At 37.8% G+C, this 20,014-nt stretch overlaps 1 protein-coding gene across 1 annotated transcript in view; it reads left to right on the top strand.

Moving 5' to 3' along the window:
- The window catches only part of WWTR1 (WW domain containing transcription regulator 1), a 74,504-nt gene that overhangs the window by 23,771 nt on the left and 30,719 nt on the right, over nucleotides 1-20,014 (top strand). Inside the window, exon 2 of the mRNA XM_054205984.1 lies at nucleotides 15,155-15,291. Within this exon, the coding sequence (XP_054061959.1) occupies nucleotides 15,155-15,291 (137 nt within the window). The remainder of the gene's footprint in view (nucleotides 1-15,154; nucleotides 15,292-20,014) is intronic.

Here is a 20,014-nt window from a genome sequence, read left to right as displayed (position 1 = left end):
AACAGCACAAATAGAAGAGTTTTATCAGTATTATGATGGGTTCAATCCTATTAGTTCTCTGATCAAAAGGACCCTGCTATTAGAAAAAAAATCCTATTTTTTTCTGCACATGCAAAATGTACAATGCTCTGGAAACATTAATGGTGATTTTTCTGACAGACTCAGAGAGCAAAATATGAAATAAAAATCTAGACTGCAGAAGAGAATCCTGGGACCAAATTCTGCAGTGTCATACATTTCTTTGCTTCTGGCCAATGCAGTGGGATACAATTTTAAAAGAGAAATTTTCTATACCTTCATAGGCATTTTATGTCCTCTTTTGTTCTGTGGTGTTTTTCTGTCGTGCTGTCTCTTGTTGCCTGGGGAAGATTTTGATTATTTCCCTATAATAAGGGGAATTCTTATTATAAGGGGATACTGCATAGTTGAAGGGGGGGGTGGTCTTGCTTGTTTGTTTATTTTTTTTTTTACTGGAATGCAGAATATGTTAAAATAATAACAGCTTGTCTAGAAATGCCAGCTTGATAGTAAAAGAATGTGTATTAGATGGGGGCTACTTTTCCCTTTCTTGTTACAAGACAGTACCATTTTATATTTCATGTATGTAAACCTTGATTTGTTCATAAATATGGTCACTTTTGACATGGCTTTCATATTGCTAAATGGAGGCATTCACAACCTGATTATAGCCCTCTAGCTCAAGTGTAGGACAGTTAATTATTTTTCATTCTGTAACCTATTTAACAATTTCTGTAGCTTCATTAGTCTGAAAACATCATGTATCTCTCACAAAGGAATACTTTGTCTTCAGATTATTAAATTTTTCCCCAAAATAAAATAAACATGGTTTTAATAGTATCATTACTATGTCTCTTTAAATATGAGCGCTACATGCACTCATCAAGTAAACAAATGCATTAATGCCATTATATATTGTATACATTAAAAAATTCCATAAGAATGTTCTATATAATAGTTTCATTCAGTATGTCGTCTTCTTTTTTCTCAAGAATTGGGATTTCATCCAAGTTCTAAAGGTTAAGTTGTCAATAGAACTCAAAGGGTGTTTTGTTTCCATTTGTATAACTAGTTTAATGTTTTTTAAGTCCTCTGCGTATACCAACAATGGAATCAGTCAGTTACAGGGAAGCTTAGCAGGACATTCTTGAAGTTCTCGTCACAGTAGTAAATAATGCTGAAACTAATTCAGGAAAAGAGCAACTCTTTTCACCGAAGAAGTTATTTTAATTAGTACTTAGCAAAGGATAATAAATATTCAAATACCTATGTAATGTTCCAGCTTCAAGATCAGAAATTACGATGAACATGCAGTAGGAGAACAAAGTCCATGGTTCAATCAGTTTAATAATTACATTGTGTCTCCTTGTTAAAGCTTCATGAAATTTTCATGAAACATTATCGGCGTCTGAAAAAGCAAGTGCCGTGAATTTTATTAGCTAAACATGCAGGTCGAAATACTGTAGACAGATGCTTGAACCTACAATGGTAATGAATGGTTGAACTATTGAACGTTAGTTATTAATTTCTGCACTTTCAAAGGAGAATTGATTGAGAGATCATGAGGTTTTTATGTGTTTATGTGCTTTTAGTGATATAATGGAAGTTAACATCTTATTCTTTCTAACTGCTGAAATGAACAGTATAAATGAAATTAATAGCTTGCAGCTTTAAGCTCCTCTGCCTAATAGGTATTTTGTCTTCATATGTATATACTGCGTACATGATCTTTTGCAAAATATTATTAACATTTTGGCTTTGAATAAGGCAAACTTTTTTGCTTTCCTGATTAACAGTGAGTAGTGTCTGCAGATAAGTAAAATGCTGAAGCTTGAAAATAATACTTAACAGCTGTTCTGGCTGCCCACCATTAGTTGTGTCAAGGATATCAGTGGGGGCCACTGGGAGTGCTTTGCAGCAGCTGTATATATGGGCTAGCTACACTAGCTTACTCTGACATGCCAGCTAGGGCTTTCAAAGTGAGTGCCCTAAGAATAGGCAAATGTCTTCCATTTAACAAAGGGAAGTTGTTACAGGTCTTCATACTAAAAATCTAGTAAAGCATGTGTTCGTCGATGTTTGGTTTTGGTATAAAATAAATATACTGCTGTAGATTTCCATTAATCTTTCCCATCCTCTCTCTTTTGTCAGAAACCACCACAACTCAACGTGAAATAGACTGACACTAACCCAGCCATCTTGCAGTTTAAGCCATTCTGGCTTCAGGGTAGTGCTGGATGGAGTGACCTGGCCCTGCCCGTGTTATTTCCAAACCTTTCTCTCCATTTTGTTTTTGACTAGCAGTCATGGGGCTGCAGGGGCAGTCAGACCAATCTGTTCATCCAGCAGCAATAATCAGCAAGGTTTGTTACCATAGGTTCAGTGAGTTGACCAAGGTGTTAATTCATTTCACCTTGCCACCGCATGGCTGTTGGGAGCGATGCAAAGGAAATGGTGAGTGTGCCATGCCCCATAAGCTACCCCTTTCAGTGGTGCAGTGGCCATGAAACCACAGGGAGGTTCTGTTAGCTAAGTGTAGGCTACCTGCTTGTGGTTTTTTAATGCAATCTGCCTGGATTGAATTGTGACCTTAAACTGCTTCATGTATTGTTTGTGATTTAGAACCACAGAAAAAATAGAACAGACTTTAAATTGGTTTTTGTTTTATTTGCAAGAGCCCTAGTGTTCCATGGTTTGCCCCAGAGGCTTGGAAACATCAAGAAGCATCACTGTTAGTCACATCACCTGTGCTAAATAGCAGGGAACACTGCAACTGTCTGATTTTCCTGCTTCAAAGTATTGTCCCGTGAAAGGAGAATCTTAGTCATTTGTCAGGTTTACCAGCACTCTGTACCATATGGCTGCAGCGGGGCCCTGGACATAGGCCAGTGCCAGACAAATACTCTGTGTCTGTACTTAGCCAACCAAACATACACCAACAGTCTAACTCATCCTGTCTAGGTTCTTCTGTAGTAGTTCCGCTATGTGGTTTGGTTTTTTTTTAAAAAGAACTCATTATTTATCACAGATCTTCTTTAGAGGAGATGGGACCTGTATAAAAATAAATGTACATTTCACTTGTGTGTATGACAAAGAAGGTAACAGCATTCTTCTTTGAGTGCCTGGAAGAGAACCCAACCTATCAACTTTTCTTTTTATGATATTGGAAAATGTCAGGCTAATGGAGAAATACTTGTTCTGCAGGTAGTATTCATTTTTAATGTGGTTGCTACAGGTGATAAAACTACAAGAGAAGGATGTGATAAATGTTGTCTGTGGGGAATGCCGTTTTTACCCATTATTTCCTAAGAATATTTTTGTGAATTATTGTTTCTTCATAAGATAGCTCAAAGAAAGGCTTTACTCCTTCATCTTCTGTTTGTCTGTTTTAGTGCTCGCTGTATAAAAATGATTTATTTTATTTTTAAATCTCCACTTAACTGCATGAAAGGGTGTATGTGTTTGGGAGAAATAACTCCCTGACCTACATTAACCCCGCTCCCACCCCATAATTTCTAAATATGCCACGCATTCACAGTGATAGCTGAAGTCACTGGGTGCTGTGTTTTGAACACAGAAGCGATACCTATTTTGTAAGGTCAGGGCCTAGATGTTTCAAACTTCTCCTGGAAATCACTGGATACTTCTAAATATGTTGTACTCTGATCTGTAAAATGGGGACAGCCTTGCAAAACTGAATGGAAATCTCTGAAGTTGCAGTGCGGTGGTTTACTTATTATCTTTTAAAGACGGGTTATTACATCTGTCACTAGAACGGAGTTTGAGAATTTTGCACTAAATACGGGATGAAGCTGCATCCTAGACAAATAAAATACTTAATAGCATGTCAATAACTGAGACTTTGAATAGTCAAACGCACTTATTAAATAAAGCAGGCACTCTCTGGAAAAATAGTGTGTGCTTATGTAATTAACAGTGGTATCGCAGTGCACAACCATGAGAGGACCAAAAGAAGCTGACACTGAGTGTGTTATTTTGGCTTATTGTATTAAACTTTTCACATTTCTTTTTGTGTGTGTAATGTAAACATAAGCTAAAAGAAAAGACTAAGACAACTGCAAACCTAATGAAATTGATGCTTTGTCTGCACAGTCTGGTGTGTAAACTGTCTATGCCAGTAAGGATTTTTCTCCAAATGTGTTCTGTGTGGGCTCATGCCAGAGTGAAGCTCAGTGTCTTTAACAAGATGTGATTCGGGTCATAATTTAACCCAGTCCCATTTCCACTTAAGTTTGCATTTAACAGAGTATGAACAAGTGATAAGCCATAAAAATTGGGCTATCCTACTGAAGGTACTGCATGAAGTGACCATCTCTTACGTGTTTGGGAGGTAGTTCCCACGCTGTGGGGACTGTTGCAGTCTACTTAATGAATTATAGTTACCAAATGCACGGGTGGGTGCATGATGTTAGGACATGGTGCTGTAGTTTCTGTAAAGCCTTTTTGTGTTGTGATGAGAGGCAGAACGTGGTTCTTGAAATTTTCTAGTCTGTGGTGAGACAAGGGGAAAAGAAGCATGGCAAAGAAAAAGGAATCCGGCTGCACGCTACAGACAGAACAGTGTGTTCTCATACAGTTATTGACCCACATCCTGCCCTTCTTTTGTGCATATAATGACCATGGAGAAGACAGAATATCTGCAAAGAAATATAAAATATTTGCATATATACATTACAATCAATCCAATATTAAAGGTTCATCTTTTGAAACTAAAGCTACTTAAAGTTGAGAAATAATTAACCCGTTAGTATTTTGTTAATAATTAAGAAGAGTGCTTAATGGAGGATTCTTACAAAGAAGCATTCCTAAATTATTTTTTAATATAGAAGGGAGCACATGTGCCGTTTTCTTACTAGAGACAATCTAAAATGTTTGTTGCTTTTTTTTAATGAACAGTAAGTTCCTCTCCCTTTCAGGATTAGAAAGATGACAGCAATACCTGAAGTGCATCCCCACGTCTGCAGAACCAGCAGGTGTTGGTGGGCAGAACAGTGCTGAGGGTGATAAGCTGTGTATGGTCTGGTGAGGAAGAATTTTAATTTTGCTAGTTGTTGTGGCACCTCCTAGCCAGTCCTCCCATCGGTTCCAGCAGCTGCCATAAACTGATGTAAAATACTGCTTAATTATAGAATTTTCTTGATCCTCTTCGTCCACTTCAGAGATTCCTGGCCCCACCCTTGATTAAACTAACGACCTTAAGGCAAGGCATTCATGGTGTTATTACAGTGGCACCACTGCTGCTGTGATCCTTAGGGAACTGTTGGTGTTTTCCTAGTGAACAGTGGGTTTGGAGGTTTCTGAACATGCTGATAAATGTAACTGCTCTTGATAAGCATTTAAAAATACTCATTTATTGATAAGTATTTAAAAATATTCATTTACGAGTTTGGTTTTTTTATCCAAAACAGTACTTTTATTTTTCTGTACACAGTGGGTCTCACTCTTCTCCTATTGAAGTTTCCTAGGAGGAAAGGCCTGGAAATGATGTTGAAGTGTGTGAGGGAAATGAGATCAAAGATTTTTGTAAGGGGGGAAAAAAAAGAAAAAAAAAAAAAAGGTTAGTTTTCTATGCACGGTAGGTTTTTTTCATCCTAACTGTTACACAGGACTAAGTACTCATGCACATTTTTTTCCATTTACCTTAGGCAGGTAAAATCATACTTCTGAAAGTTACTTCATGTGATTTTTTGGGGGATGAATTGGAATCTTGTGACTAAGTATTTTTTTTTTTTTAATAAATTAAGACTGTACTAAGTAGATTTCATTTCTTAGTATTCTGGTGATGGTTTTTGAATTCTCTGTTTAATGACAAAGAGTATTGGCTCTGTGGTCTTTCCTTTCCTGCTTACTCACTTGCACGATGTCCAAGATCCAGTATAGTGAAGGACCTTCATGGCCCTTACCCTGTTTTTTTTAGCATGATACAATAGTGTATTGCCTGTATATACACAAAAATTCCATTAATTTCTGTGGGAATTGGACATATGCATGTAGGGTAATTGTTTCTAGAGCTAAAAATCATTCCCATTCAATTAATATTTAAGATATTAAAGTTTTGCTCCCCTGTGACTCCAAGACATAGAGGTCACTTAAAAAATAATAATAGAGCTAAGATTTTTAAGAACTTGATGATAATACGCTTTTACAAATGAACAAGATTCTGTGAGGCTAGTGTAGTAGTTCTCAAGGAATATTTTTTAAAAAATCGTGACTTCACACTCCAGTTGAGTGCATTTAGCCCTTGAAAATCTCAAAGTACTATGTAGTTCAACTGGTAGAATGGGTAGATTGACTTTTCAAAATGTTGATTCCATCTACGTTACCATCAGAAATCAGTGAATTAATTTGGGTACCTTTACATTTTCATTTTTAATGCTACTGCACTTGGCAAGGAATAACTGTGACATAAAAAATAGCAAAGCTTAAAATAAAATTCACTTGAAGTGAACTGCAGGTGGAAAAATAGATTTTACAGTATCTTTAACAATGCCATATGTAGAAAAAAGGCCATAAAACTTATACCGCATGAAGGCTGGAAGAAGCATTTTTTGAAATATTCAATGATCAGTAAAATCCAGGCAGTAGAAAGAAAATGTCTTGTAAGCAGCTTTTATGCCAAAACTGTTTTGGAGCTAGAAACATATTTATGTATCTGATGTCTCTAACAGTAAGTGAAAACCAAACCAGTCTCTTCCAAACTCAGCTGTGAACAACCTGAAACAACTGTTCTCCAACTCGCTCAAATATAACAAAGATTGTGAAAAGCTAGTCAGACTTTATAGTCCAAGAAAAAGGATCTTCATCCCGACCACTGAGAATAAAGATGCACACTGCTTTTTTTTTAACCTTTCTGAAGAAATTTAGCAAGAAGCTGAGATTTTCATTGGTTTGTTTATTTCTGCTTCTTAGTAAGGCTATTGCCTTTCTCTCCAATCTACAGCACAGCTCACCAAACTCCCACATCCGCTTGGCTGTTTCCCTTTTAGTAGATCGGATCTTTAAAACAGTCTGTACTAAATGCCATCTAAAGCTGATTTTGTGCAGTTGTGAAGTCAAAGCCTAGTGAAAGGGCCTAGAGTATGAAAGAAGTTTAAAAGTAGAGCAAAGGAGAAAATGTTTAAGAATACTTAAGGATTTTGAGGGAGCTCACAAGGCAAAGACGCTTAGGATGTTTCTTTCAATGGAAAGAGTTGCAAGAAATTCCACCCCCCCCCAAAAGTCAGAGCCTTGTCTGCTTGAGACAAATTCTTAGAGAGATCAAGCAAAAGCTAGATAAGCAAAGGACATGGGGACGGGAATTAAATGATAAAGTACTGTGAAATTGGCTGGGTCGAGTGCATTGACAGTTCTATAATGAGAAGTCGTTTTGCACCGAACCCAGAATAACAGAAAACTAGTGAACTGTTTGCAGATGGGACTGATGTGGTAAAAGATGCTGTTGTGTAAAAGGTACTGGGAAAGACGAAGGCAAGCTACTGTATTTGAATACTCTCCTGTAGGAGAGGAAATGAGGGACTGTCTCAGTGGTGGTTTATTGTCTGCCCTCAGGCAGTTGACAAAAATGTACCAGGGCTGATGAGTACAATAAACAGTTGGCATTTACTGTTTGGTGCAAACAAAGATAAAGCCGGTAGGTACCACCATAATAATGAGTATGCTAACACACATTATTTTCTCAGTTGGTGTATGCAGATTGAAAGTCTTGATTTGCTCTTGATACTCACTTTTTTTTTTTTAATGTGAATATACTATGTGAATCTTTTCCCAGAATAGTAGCTGTTGAATATTTGAATTAGACTGAAGTTTTAAAATAAATTTAATTTAGAAAATAATTGGAAAGAGTTCACTCTTGGAATCATAGAATAGTTTGGGTTGGAAGGGACCTTTAAAGGTCATCTAGTCCAACCCCCATGCAATGAGCAGGGACATCTTCAACTAGATCAGGTTGTTCAAAGCCTTCAAAGGCTACAGCAGTAGGCTCCTCTCGATTGGGTGGCCTGTAGTAGACACCGCCCACCAAGGCTCCCTTTGTTGCCTCAGTCTCTAATTCTTACCCACAGGCTTTCACCCTCCTTGTGGCTATTCTCCAGAGACAACTCTTCATACTCTATTCATTTCTTGATGCAGAGGGCAATGCCTCTGCCCCTCCTTCCTTGCCTGTCCCTTCTGAACAGCCTGTAGCCATCGATAGCTGCACTCCAGTCATGGGATTTGTCCCACCATGTTTCAGTAGTGGCAACTAGGTCGTAGCTTTCTAGCAGTACAGTGGCTTCCACCTTCTCCTGTTTGTTGCCCATGCTACGTGCATTGATGTAGAGGCACTTCAGCTGGGCTGTTGTCTGTGTCACCTTCTTAGTGGAACACCCCTTAATTCCTTTGCTGCACACAAGTCTCTGCTGAAGGCCTTATCTCTGGAAAGCATGACATCTTATCGAGTCCAACATGACAGGCCATGAGGAAGTGTGTGAAGAGTTCCTGCCTTGACCAATCACTCCAACTTTTGTACCAACCCTTAAGTTGTGCTAAATTGATCCAGTATATTAATAATTCTTTTGATTAGGTCTATTTTTAATCTGTATCACTTTGCTGATTATAGTTGCTATCCATAGCCTACACCAGCTGCACCACCCGAACTGAGGAGGTAGGAGAAGATGGGAATGAGTAAGGTGCAAACACTGTGACATTGTGTTTGGCCTCATAAAGTGTACTGCAGAACAGGGGATAACTTTAAACTCCACTGAATCATTTATGTTTTGAAAGGCTGAATGCTTAGCACCCTTGTGAGTTAGGCCCCTGCACAGATGAAGGCATTAACAGAAATGAACGTGAATTTTTCTTTGTTATTTCCGCAAGTTGCCTTCAGGTTGTGGTGGAGCCGTGCTGGGCTGGTGGTGACGGTGAAGGTGGGCTGCTCATATGGGTCGGTTGTGGGTCACGGTCTCTCAAGAATCCTGGGCCAGCTGACCTGTGATAGATTTCATTAGGATCAGAGAGGGCCAAAGTGACTAGCTTCTGCTCAGGGAAGAAAAACCCCCCTGCCTTGTGAGAGGGAGCCCTGCTTGAGAGTGTGACCAAGGCCACTGTCAGGGCAGGCGGGGAGAAGCCGCTCCTGTAGTTCCTGGGAGCATCTCTGGTTTGTGCCAATAGATTGTTTTATACCAGCATGTTTTAAAATAAGTTTCTAAGGCACTGAAGGCTGATACACAATTTCTCTTTTGCTGCTAGACCCTTCATGATAATGGTTACTGAAATACTGTGTGGCTTGGCTCTGGCTGTAGTGTTACCAGAAATTGCACTGCAATACCATGAGCAAGCTCACACAATAGACTGGGATGTTGTGGCTCCAAGGTAATTTTCTTAAATATAAAAAACTTTCCATCTGTATAAAAGTATATCTGCCACATCATGCAGCATCAAAGCACTGTGTGTGGACTCTTACTTGAGACGAGCTTCCTTTTTGTCCCTCTTTTGTTTACAAGGAACAGAGGGAGAGAGAGAAAAAATTGGGCAATGATTTGGCTCTGCTTGCGGAGATGTAAACAGATTTCCCAATGTTTAGCAATGGTAGTGTAGCGGAAGTGGACGACTGGAGGTACTCCAACCCCGTGTGAGCTGTGGCCCTGTTGGAGCAGTTAATGAGTCAGAACATGAGGACTGTTGGTGCTGATGAGTCATCAGCTTCCAACTTGCCCTGAAGCAGCTTTACTTTGATGTGGCTCAGTCAGAAAATCTACTCTCTGGTCCCTATGACAAGGCCCTGACAAAAGACCCTATAAAAGTATTACAGCATTAGCCAAACTCTAAGTTTGTGTTATTTCACGTGAGAGCACACTTATGGAATAATGTATCAGTTCTTTCTCCTCAATTCCCGTTAAACCTTTGTAGATGAGTAGATCTGAATTTCCTAACACTAGAAAAAAAAAATACAGTCTGAAAATAGAATCCACTGAAATACATTTGTTGTTGGAGTTAGTACAAGCAGAAAGAGAATTACTATAGTTCATGCTGCTCCTTGCTAATTTAAACTAACTGAGCTGTCTTGGCAAGGCTGCAGTGGAAGTCAGGGATTAGAGCCTAGCAGTTAAAAAATGCGGACAGCAGTAGCTCAAATTCTGAAGAACATCGACATATTAAAGTGAGAAGCAGACACCCAAACAGGAAGCATTTAACAAAAGCCTAAGGTACAACAGGTGGAACAGAATAAAAAAGTCCTACTAAAATACTGCGTTGTTTAGAGCTGAGCTTTGCTTTAATTTTGTTCTGATGAGGGGCCACCATTAAGATACAGCTTTACCACTTTTACCACTTTGCATCACAGGACCTTATGGGTGTGAATGCCGTGACTGGGGCAGTTTGGGGGTGGCATTTATAATAGCATGTTCTGTGTCATATGTGACAGATACTTGGTGTATCTCATTTAATTTGTAAATATTTAACTTTGCATTATTTCAGTGGGAACAGTATTAGCCCCCAGCTAAGTATTCTTGAAAATCTTGTTTTCAAAATTTCTTGTTTGCCTATGAAGGCCCCTCATTAGTCTCATCTGTGATGCAGAAACAGAAGTTAAAATGAGTGTCTCTTCTTTCCTATCCTGCTTACTTATGAATTAAGACCTTGTTGAGAGATGGCCTGCTCTGGTACTAGGATTTATAATAATAAGAAATGCAAAGATTGCTTCTGAAAAACTTGAAAGTGAGAATTTGAATATGTATTTCGGGGCTACTTTGTCATGTGTTTGAATATTTCTCAAATACCAATCTTATAAAAACAAGTCTGAAAAGTTCATTATGTTTCTACATAGCAGTTCTCTACTTCACAGTGAAGCTTCAACATTATAGATTAGGCAAGATATCTTTAAAGCTTGGGGCTCCTCCTTTTTGGGTTCATACACATGTAATGGAGACACTTATCTTCAAAATTTATAGCAAAGAACTGTTTCACTGATTCTTTCCCAAACTCTTAGGCTGTCTCTTTGGATAATGTGTGTAGATGATGAACAGAAAATTGCATGCAATGACAGAGGTAATAACAAAAGAGCAAATAATTAGAGGTTTAGAACACTCAAAAATTATTTTTCAGAATTGTTCTGACACTGAGTTTCAGCTTAATCTTCATTAACAATCAGTGTAGTAATACTTGTTACAGAAAATGTATTTAAATGTGATCAGCACTTTTTATTCAAATGTATTTTTAAACAAAAATTGTGTTACTGTTCCATCTCTTATTTTTCTCTCCCCATGCCTTTTAGGGTAAAAAGGAAAGTAAAAATAACAAGTGAAACTGAAAGGAAACTGAAAAAATACTCTTTACATAACTTTGGAGCTATTCCAGGAAAAATTTATAAAAGTGAAAATCTTACTATAATTTGCAGGAAATTATGCAAAAACTAAAAGCATGAACTAGCAATACTGTTTTCTTAAGGGAAGAGGAAACTTCTTACAAGTTAGAGAAACAGGATATAGCTTTTAGGACTGAAGGAAGGACGTTTTTGTGGTATTTACGAAGTATTAATTTAGACAGATTTGGTGTAACAGGTTGTCTTTCTGTATAGATGCTGCTACACCAGAATTAAGTGTGTAAGGTGATGTATAAGAATATAATTCAATTGATAAAGCAGGTAAAACTAGCATACAAGTCAGTGCCTTAGGGGACACTTAGTCTAGGGGTCTAAGAAGTAAAAATTTTACTGTCTTCCAAGCAGGTCACCCGTGTAGTACAGTTTAGCAATGAAGGCAAGATTTCTAGCCTGTGTTACTTGCCTTTGTCTGGAGCTTTGTTTTCTGTCTCATTGTTGTAGGTTATGTGATGTATGCTGAGGAAAAAAAAAAATGCTTCTGGGATTGGTAGTTCTGGAAATAATAAAACAAGGAACAGATGGATTGATACAATCCCAGATAAGGATATTTAGGGGTTCTCTCCGTAGTGTTTTTCTTTCTTGTGTACGGGTACACATTTCAGAGCTGAATAAATGGTCTTCCTTACAATGACATTTCACACATATGAGAGAAATTATTTTTTTTTTCCAGAGCTGAAATAAACAGTGGTAAAAGGGTGTGGTTTCACAATCAGAAATGCTGCTCTTCTGCCGCTAAGCCTCTGAATTGCCTCTCCCTTCCTCATGCAACCGTACAGCTGGGTGGATGAGAGTCCAGCAAAAACAGAATCGGCAAAACAGAAAAGAATGAGAAATTAGTATTAGGCTTAAGGGTTTGCGTAGCCTGATCTAGCAGACTGCACAACTGTGGAATCACTGCTGTCAGCCCAAGAATAGGGATAAGAACACATGGCTGGGGACATGGGACTTTCCCTCCCAGTCCAGCATTTAGTCCAGAGCTAAAGGCTACTCTTGCATCTGCTCATGGTGACTGAATCTGATCTGGCTGCTCGACACGTTACTAACTGTTTTTAAGAGGCTTGTGGATGGGAGCCACCTGTCATGTGGTGATTGTAGACTGATAACTGCCTTTGGGTTGATTTTTGGTAGTGAAGGTCATGAATTTTAGGACAGCATTCTTCATTTTGGTGTTTGAAATCCACCTGTAATGTTTAATGTTTTAACCATTGGTCTTTAAGGAAAAAGAGGCTGTTGTGAATTGAATTTTGTCAGTTCTGATACCCAGGAGGCTATAAGAATCTAAAAAAGGCTGATTTCTGTCAGTGCTACATGTTCTTTTATTCTGCTGTATAAATAAGAAGATACTGGGCCAAAATCAGTTATCCCAGTATAAATCCAATACATTTCAAGTGGAATTAACTGGTAGCTGTTTCTGCAAAGGTTTAACATAACCTTTTCTGATACCTATGTAGAAATAAAGGGGGGGTATTTACATAAACAATGGAAATCATGAGGGGGAGGCTTCTCTGGCTTGAAACCAAGCCCTTTATTTTAGAATGTTAGTGCTGTTTTTAGGGAATTGTGGATTTTCAGTTCTACTATCTTAAATTGTTAAATCAGCTTTGTCTAATGTTTAAAAGCCTTTTCTTTAATAACTGGATAAAACCAAACCGCTTTAGTGGTCATAGTAATAAATTCCAGTAACAGCCAGCCATTGAATCACAATATCAATGCCATATTTGAGGGTTCTGTTTCAGACACTCTGTCTGCGTGTTTTTTAATGAAGAAGACATGTTTGTACACTGCCAGAGTGGCACCAAGAAGGGCAAGCAAGGCCACTCGTGGGTCCTGGCTATGGCTGCTGAGAAGTTATCATGTTTACACAAAAAATTCCTGTGGTTTGTTTTGTTTTGTTTTAAATGCAGTTGGATTCTTGAACATCTATGATCTTTACATATTTTTTTTGATCAATTTTTCAGTTCTTCTGTAAGTTAGGAAGCATTGCTAAATGGTTGTCATTGCCCTGCTTCTCACACGTGTAACTGAAGTACAGATTGTTTTCTTTATAAAAAGGATAAAACAGAATTTGAACAAAAGCAGTATTACTTTTCAGCTACGGTTTCATGACTGGTTGCTTTGCATAGCAATTTGCAGAACATTTTTATCTTTTCTCATGAGAACTTCTATGTGAGAAGAGGCTTTATGAATTTATCAAAACTTGATTGAGTATTTTTAATTTGCAACTCTTATTTCAAATGAAAAAGGAGAAAATCTGCAAGCCAATAAAGATACATCCTAGAAAGATGTTAACTTAGAAAATAATTCCTTGATTTTTGGTTCTAGATTATGTGTTTCTTCATGTTTGGTACTGGCTTAATGCTGACTGCCTCACTGCCTAACTAAGAAAAGAAACATACTTCAGGGAAAGTAAATGGCAGAGCTCTTCCTTATAATGCTTTCCTGCTTGTAACTGGCATTATTTTTGGTAATATCAGAGACTTACTGTAAAGAGTTTGGATGTGGTAACATCACAATAGACAGAAACTTGCTTGTGAAATACTACTGGTGATAGAGTCTGAAGGTGTGGAGTGGTCACAGCACTAATGGCAATGCTGATAACGTAGGTGAAAGTAGCAACGAGGAGTTTGAGACTGAGTTCAGTGAAGATGGTGGTAGACTGTGCTTTTATGAAAGACGTATTGAAATGGTTTTCCAGACATAGAATATTTAAATCTTTATCTTCTTTACATGTTCTTCTTAGAGACTTGCCTCTTTAAAGTTTTCTAGCAAAAAACTAATAGAGGACAACCCTTCACAAGTCCAGCCAGTAACCAGTAGCCTGGTTAGTTGGGCAGAAAGCTGGACATGGAACCAGGCAGTCCCTAGATAGACACCAGACTATTGATTGCTGTAAGACAGTTCCTTTTTCTTGTTTCAAATAGAATTATATGCTGGTCCTTAAAATCTTTGTCCTGTTAAGTTTCTTTCAAAACTGATGCATTTCAGTGAAAACCTTCAGTTGCAACAAAAGCACAGTTCCTTCACCACTGTATTCTGTGGCAAAAAATATTTACAAAGATCTCACTGTAATATCTCATGCAGTTTTATGCGGTACTTTGTAGTTTTCAGGGTAATAGAAATACAGGAGGGTTCACATACTAAGGTGGTAGATACATTGACTACATTGCAATATAAACTGTTAGTGCTTTTACAGAGAAATTGGTATTGCATGTGAGCCATGAGGACATAATCTGCCCCTCTTGGTAATGACAATATATTCTGATATTCTTGGAGACATACAGACAGATTAGTTTTCATGGTGTGATAAGAAACAAAGCAGCTGGATTTGGCAAGACAAACACTTGCTTTTCAGAATTCAGCAAAATAACCATATATTGCTGAAAAGAATGGCCGTGTATTTGAGTATGTAGAAAAAGACTGGCAGGACAAGAGTAAACAACTTGTGGACAATTAAATAATCTGAAGATGAATGTGTATCACAGGTTTTTCAATGTCATAACAGAATTCACCAATCGTTCAAGTAAAAGCAATTATTCAACAGTAGTGCATTAAAAGTTAGAACAGCAGGGGCAGAAGATCCAAATTAAAAATAAATGACAAGATGATAGGTAATTTCAAGTAGGTTAGGGTGAGATGAGAAGGGTAGAAAAACATGGGATAAGAAAAGCAAATAGAACTTTCATGACAGTGTGCCTAAACGTGTATATAATATGCTCAGGTATTTAGTGTTAAGCTTGCATTTTGTCTTTTCTTTCTCAGTCACATAGAAAAAATTACAACATGGCAAGATCCTCGAAAAACTATGAACCAACCGCTGAACCACATGAGCCACCATCCTGCAGCTACTTCCACACCAGTGCCACAGAGGTCTATGGCAATGTCTCAGCCAAATCTCGGTGAGTACTGGATGTCGTCTCTGTGGTGAAAATACAGGAAAGGAGAACCACCTTTTACTAATTTGTTTGCAACCATAGTTTTTGTTTCAATAAGGGTAGCTCTGATTCTGCTATCAGGCCTAACAGCATGTTTTCCACTTCCGTTTCTTATTTTTCCCCTCTGTAGGGTTGGCAGCAAGTGAATTTGTACTGATTGAGGTGAAGTTCTAACATCTCATGTGTTTTATTTTAGAGCCTCTGTGATAGACTTTTGATGTAGTATTGAACGGAGAAAAACAAGCTCTTCCTGTACTTTTTCATTGAGAGGTGGTATAAAGCCTCTGCCAGCCCACCATGTAATTTTCAAAGCTTACTGCGCAAAGTGCTGTTAGGTAATTTGTCTGCAGTCCTTCATGAGTTTCTTCAGGTCAGAGGCTAAAGCTGGTTTCCTTGCTTGTTTTGTTTTTTTTTTTTTATGGTGGTGGGTTTTTTTTTGCGTAGTTAGGTTCTGCACTGGAAGCTACATGCAAAATACTAAAATGTCTATTTTGCAGTATGTATTACCCAAAGACTTTCTATAAATAGTGTGGTTTCATTGCTGTTCCTTTTTAGCACTTCAAACTTAAATTTAAGCATCCATTTATGTTCCTCTGATTTTGCCAGATATGAGCCTTAGTGAAAATAAAGCTGTGAAAACTCTGAAAATTGTAAAGAAAAGATGTAAATGGAAGAAAACACTTTCGTGTATAATTGAGAACTACAAATAATCCCTAATATTTTAGTTCCACAGCTTTAATTTTTCTACTGCTCAAGAAAATGAGGAACAGATAGGTCAGCTTACAGGCTCAAGATCACAAAATTATGTCAAAACACAGACCAGATTCTTGTTCAGGTTAATATTTGATAAGTTGGTCGCATGATTTCATTGTTATTCATTTGCAGTGTGGTGCATCAGGGCTGTCTCTTCACGTACCAAGAAAATGGTAAACATTTGTCTGCCAATGGTCACCAATAGCAGTAATGCAATATACCTATTTACTTTTGTCTTGAATTTATAATAAACACCTAGGCTGTCCCATGAGGTAACTAACTTCAGTTCTTCTACCTTTCACTCAACAGCTGTCCTGCTTGAGTATATTCGGTAGAAGGTATTGGTTGTGTTATGTGTTTTAGTGGACAGTAGCAAATTGTATCATGAGAGTGGATATCGGAAGAAGAAACCTGAGTAAAATCCAGAAGGCTAGGGTATACTGCAGTGTGTTGTACTACGTGGTAAAACTAACAATTGCTCTGTGTCTGTTACTTCAAACCACAGCTGCATTTAGGTCAATCTGTTTATAGGAATTCTGAAATGGCCAAGAGGTAAGAATAGGACAATGGGGTTTTTTGTTCATACCAACTCCTCAGCTTATGGTGACATCTGTTACATTCTCTCTAATTAAAAAACAAAGGAGGTATCATAAACCAGGACAGTGTACGGCAAGCTTTTTCCCCCAGGTTGTCAGTAGAAGTGAATCAAAGCCAAATTCTGTATTGAAATACTTACATACTGAATTTTAGAGGAAGGTCTTTCTCGAGATACAAAGGATAAGAAATAAAAGCATACACCTAGTTAAGAGTCTTTTTCTTGAAGGGCCTTCAGGTGCCCAACAGGGGCATTCCCCCAGACTTCAAATCTGTCACATCAAATACAGACTATAGTTCATTCAGTACCCTTCACATTTACAGACGAGGTTCCACTTTTTCTTAGGTATTTATACAGTGCTTGGCATAGTGGTTCAGTTCCGTGACTGAATTTCCTAAACGTTAGACCACTAGAAATAGTATGTGAAAACATCCACAGTGTCCATATTTATTTAATTGAGAAAATATTTTGTCAAAAATGTTTTGGTGAACTTTTGCTCATTCTGGTGGCTTTCGAAATGTATGCTGTGATAGTTTGGGAGCAAGCAAATCTGTTTGCACAGCTGACTAGCGCTTTCAGCACCATATTATTAAATGCAGCATCACAGTCCCTGATTTTCCAATCCACTTGTTTGAACACACCAAGTGTGACACTATTTTATTTTAAAATATATTAAAAAGATTTAATCTAGAAACTGCATATATATACCCAGAGAAATTACAAGTTTGTAATAATCTGAGCAGAACACAGTAGCTTTTGAATACTTCATTTTGACAGTTTAAAATACAGTTTCCAGTACTAAAGTAGAATGTCTCTATTTTGAAATTGTCTTGGCCAAAAGGAAGGGCCTCGCTGCTCTTGTGTGTTAACTGCTAAACCTGCTTTCTTGGGTCAGCTCAGACATTGAAGTGAGCAATTAGTTGGTCTGGCAGTCACATCTCTAAGCCAGAAGTGATTGTGCCAACATCTTACAGACATCAGAGGAGAAATGGAAACTGGATACCAAGTTAAGCCGCTCTTCTGGACATAATTTTGTAACTTTTTAGCAAATGAAGTCTATGCATCTGTCTTTTGCCTTAGTGTTTTTTGGTACTGTAAGGATTGAAAGAAGTTTTTCTTTTGAAGATGTGCCACTTAAAAGAAAAGGATTTAAGTATTCCAGGTCTGCATACTGGTCTGCACTTCCAATTACTAACACATGTGTTTTCCTTGCTATGCTTCTTATGAAGAGGTGGAAAATATGGTCTGTTCAGTACAGCTTGTTGCTTTGGTTTATAAACTCCTTTCAGCAATAGTTGCTGGGAAGTATACAAAGGCACTTAGAAACATTCTATCAAAAGCACAGAGTGTGACTACGTGATACCAACTCATAGTATGCCTATGCCTGAGACACAGAGAAACAAATAGTGGAAGTTGATTAAATTAGTAGACATAGATTAAAAATCTGCTGTATTTTTCTACCTTTTTTCTTATTGTGGTTTTATATTGTCTGCTCATGAGCTACACATACTGGTTTTCTCACTAACATTTAAAGCATTGCTTTTTAAATGTTACATAACAGAGGCATCTGAAGGTATTTCTTTCTTTGATGCATCTTGTTGAATTCACAGAAAACTAATACGTGCTAGGCAGGTTTCTGTGCTCATTTATACACCACCACTTAATTCAGTGAAGTTTCATGAATGGAAAAGGAAATTTGTCCCAGAGTTTGAAAGCATATTGTTGCAGGTTAGCATATATATTCAGACTTGTTCAGTCCGCTTTTTCTAAATATTTTACCTTTATTGTTATTCTAAGGCTGTTTGTAGATCAATATACTAAGGAAAGTACAACATTATCAGGAATCTTTTAACTCTATATTTTGTTGTTGGAATGTAACAGGGAAACTGATCAGCCTCTGACTGAAGACAACAAGAAACACTGTATTTCTTGCATTTTCATAAGTGCTTCATAAATCCTGTTTACTTTGCTGAATGTGCACATGTATTAGTTTTCTGCCCATTCTGAAACATAGCTTTTTATAGTATTTTTAATAGTATTAACTATCTATTGACGGTCAACTCCATTATTGTGGTAGAATCAAAGACCGTATGTGGAAGAAGGGGTATTTGTACACTCTTATTTTAGGCATCTAACCTGTATTAGGAGACTGAGCTCCATGAACTTCCTGTGAAGGAAAGAAAAGAGAGACCAGTTGTAGTGCACCTAAGCTAATGGTCAAACTACTGCCTGACTTAAATGACTAAATTGTTCTTTGGAAGGGCCTGAGTCCAAGCTAGCGAAGCTCTTCTGCCTTAATGGCAGTCACTGGTGTAAGAAGATTGTGGAGGGTTGGTTTTGGCTGTGCGTAGCAAAATATAGGGGGAAAATTAGATCCTTATAAAAGTTTCTTTTGCAACAATTTTTAATTAAATGCTGCTTGGTTTGTAGTCTTTCTCTATTCTACATTATGCAACACTCAAAACCATTGTTATTTTCATCCTGCTTCCTTCAAACTGTTTTAAAGAGATTTCTTCTGTGATGGTACTCTTCATCCAGTTGGTGAGCACAATCTGGTCTTCATTTAAATGTTTTTCAAATTTTACAGTTTGCAACTTATTTTGACTTAAAATAGTCAAACACCCTCTGATAGTATTTATGTTTTCTATATAAATTACCTTGAATTTATATGCGTGAGTTCCTTAAAAAGCTCGTATGGAAAGAACAGACTCTATCTACAAAAAAAATCTGAGAGGACCTTCTGGGCAAAGTGGCATACGTCATGGTACAGTCCGTTGTAGAATTTAGGCCTTACAGCAAATACCAGTTGCAGACTGCAAGGCACAGTTATTCCAGGTCCTGTGTGAGTGACTAAGCTGTGTGTTAAGTAGTACCCAGAATTGGGTAGTTTGAGAGTTTTGGACGCTCTGCTGCTTTGTAAAATGCCTTTGAGTTTATTTGGGCATGGATAGGGGTTTTCAGTTTACCTAACTAGAAACTGTGGGTAAAACGCGTGTTTGGTCAAACTAAACTCACCAAAGTCCAACCAGGCTTGAATGTTCCTGATGCTCCCTAGTGCCTGGCTACCACTGTCATCTTTGCCTCTCTTCTCAGAGTGGACATTCCAGCATCAGAAATAACAGAAATGCATACCTCGTTTACCACTTTGCATTTTCCACTTCTGGTACACAAGAGAACTTGTGTTACTCATAACATCATTACTTGCCTTCTAGCAGCTGTCCCTCAATTCAGTACATCTGAATGAGTTCAGTTTCTTGTAATGCCCTTTTGAGGATGCCACTAGCAGATTACTGATGAAAAAACAACAGCGTAGAGATAGATTAAAACAATCTGGTCCAG

This window comes from Rissa tridactyla, chromosome 6 (assembly GCF_028500815.1).
Source record: "Rissa tridactyla isolate bRisTri1 chromosome 6, bRisTri1.patW.cur.20221130, whole genome shotgun sequence".
NCBI lineage: Eukaryota > Metazoa > Chordata > Aves > Charadriiformes > Laridae > Rissa > Rissa tridactyla.
The sequence above is the reverse complement of the archived record's forward strand: the minus strand, read 5'-3'. Positions and strand labels throughout refer to the sequence as shown.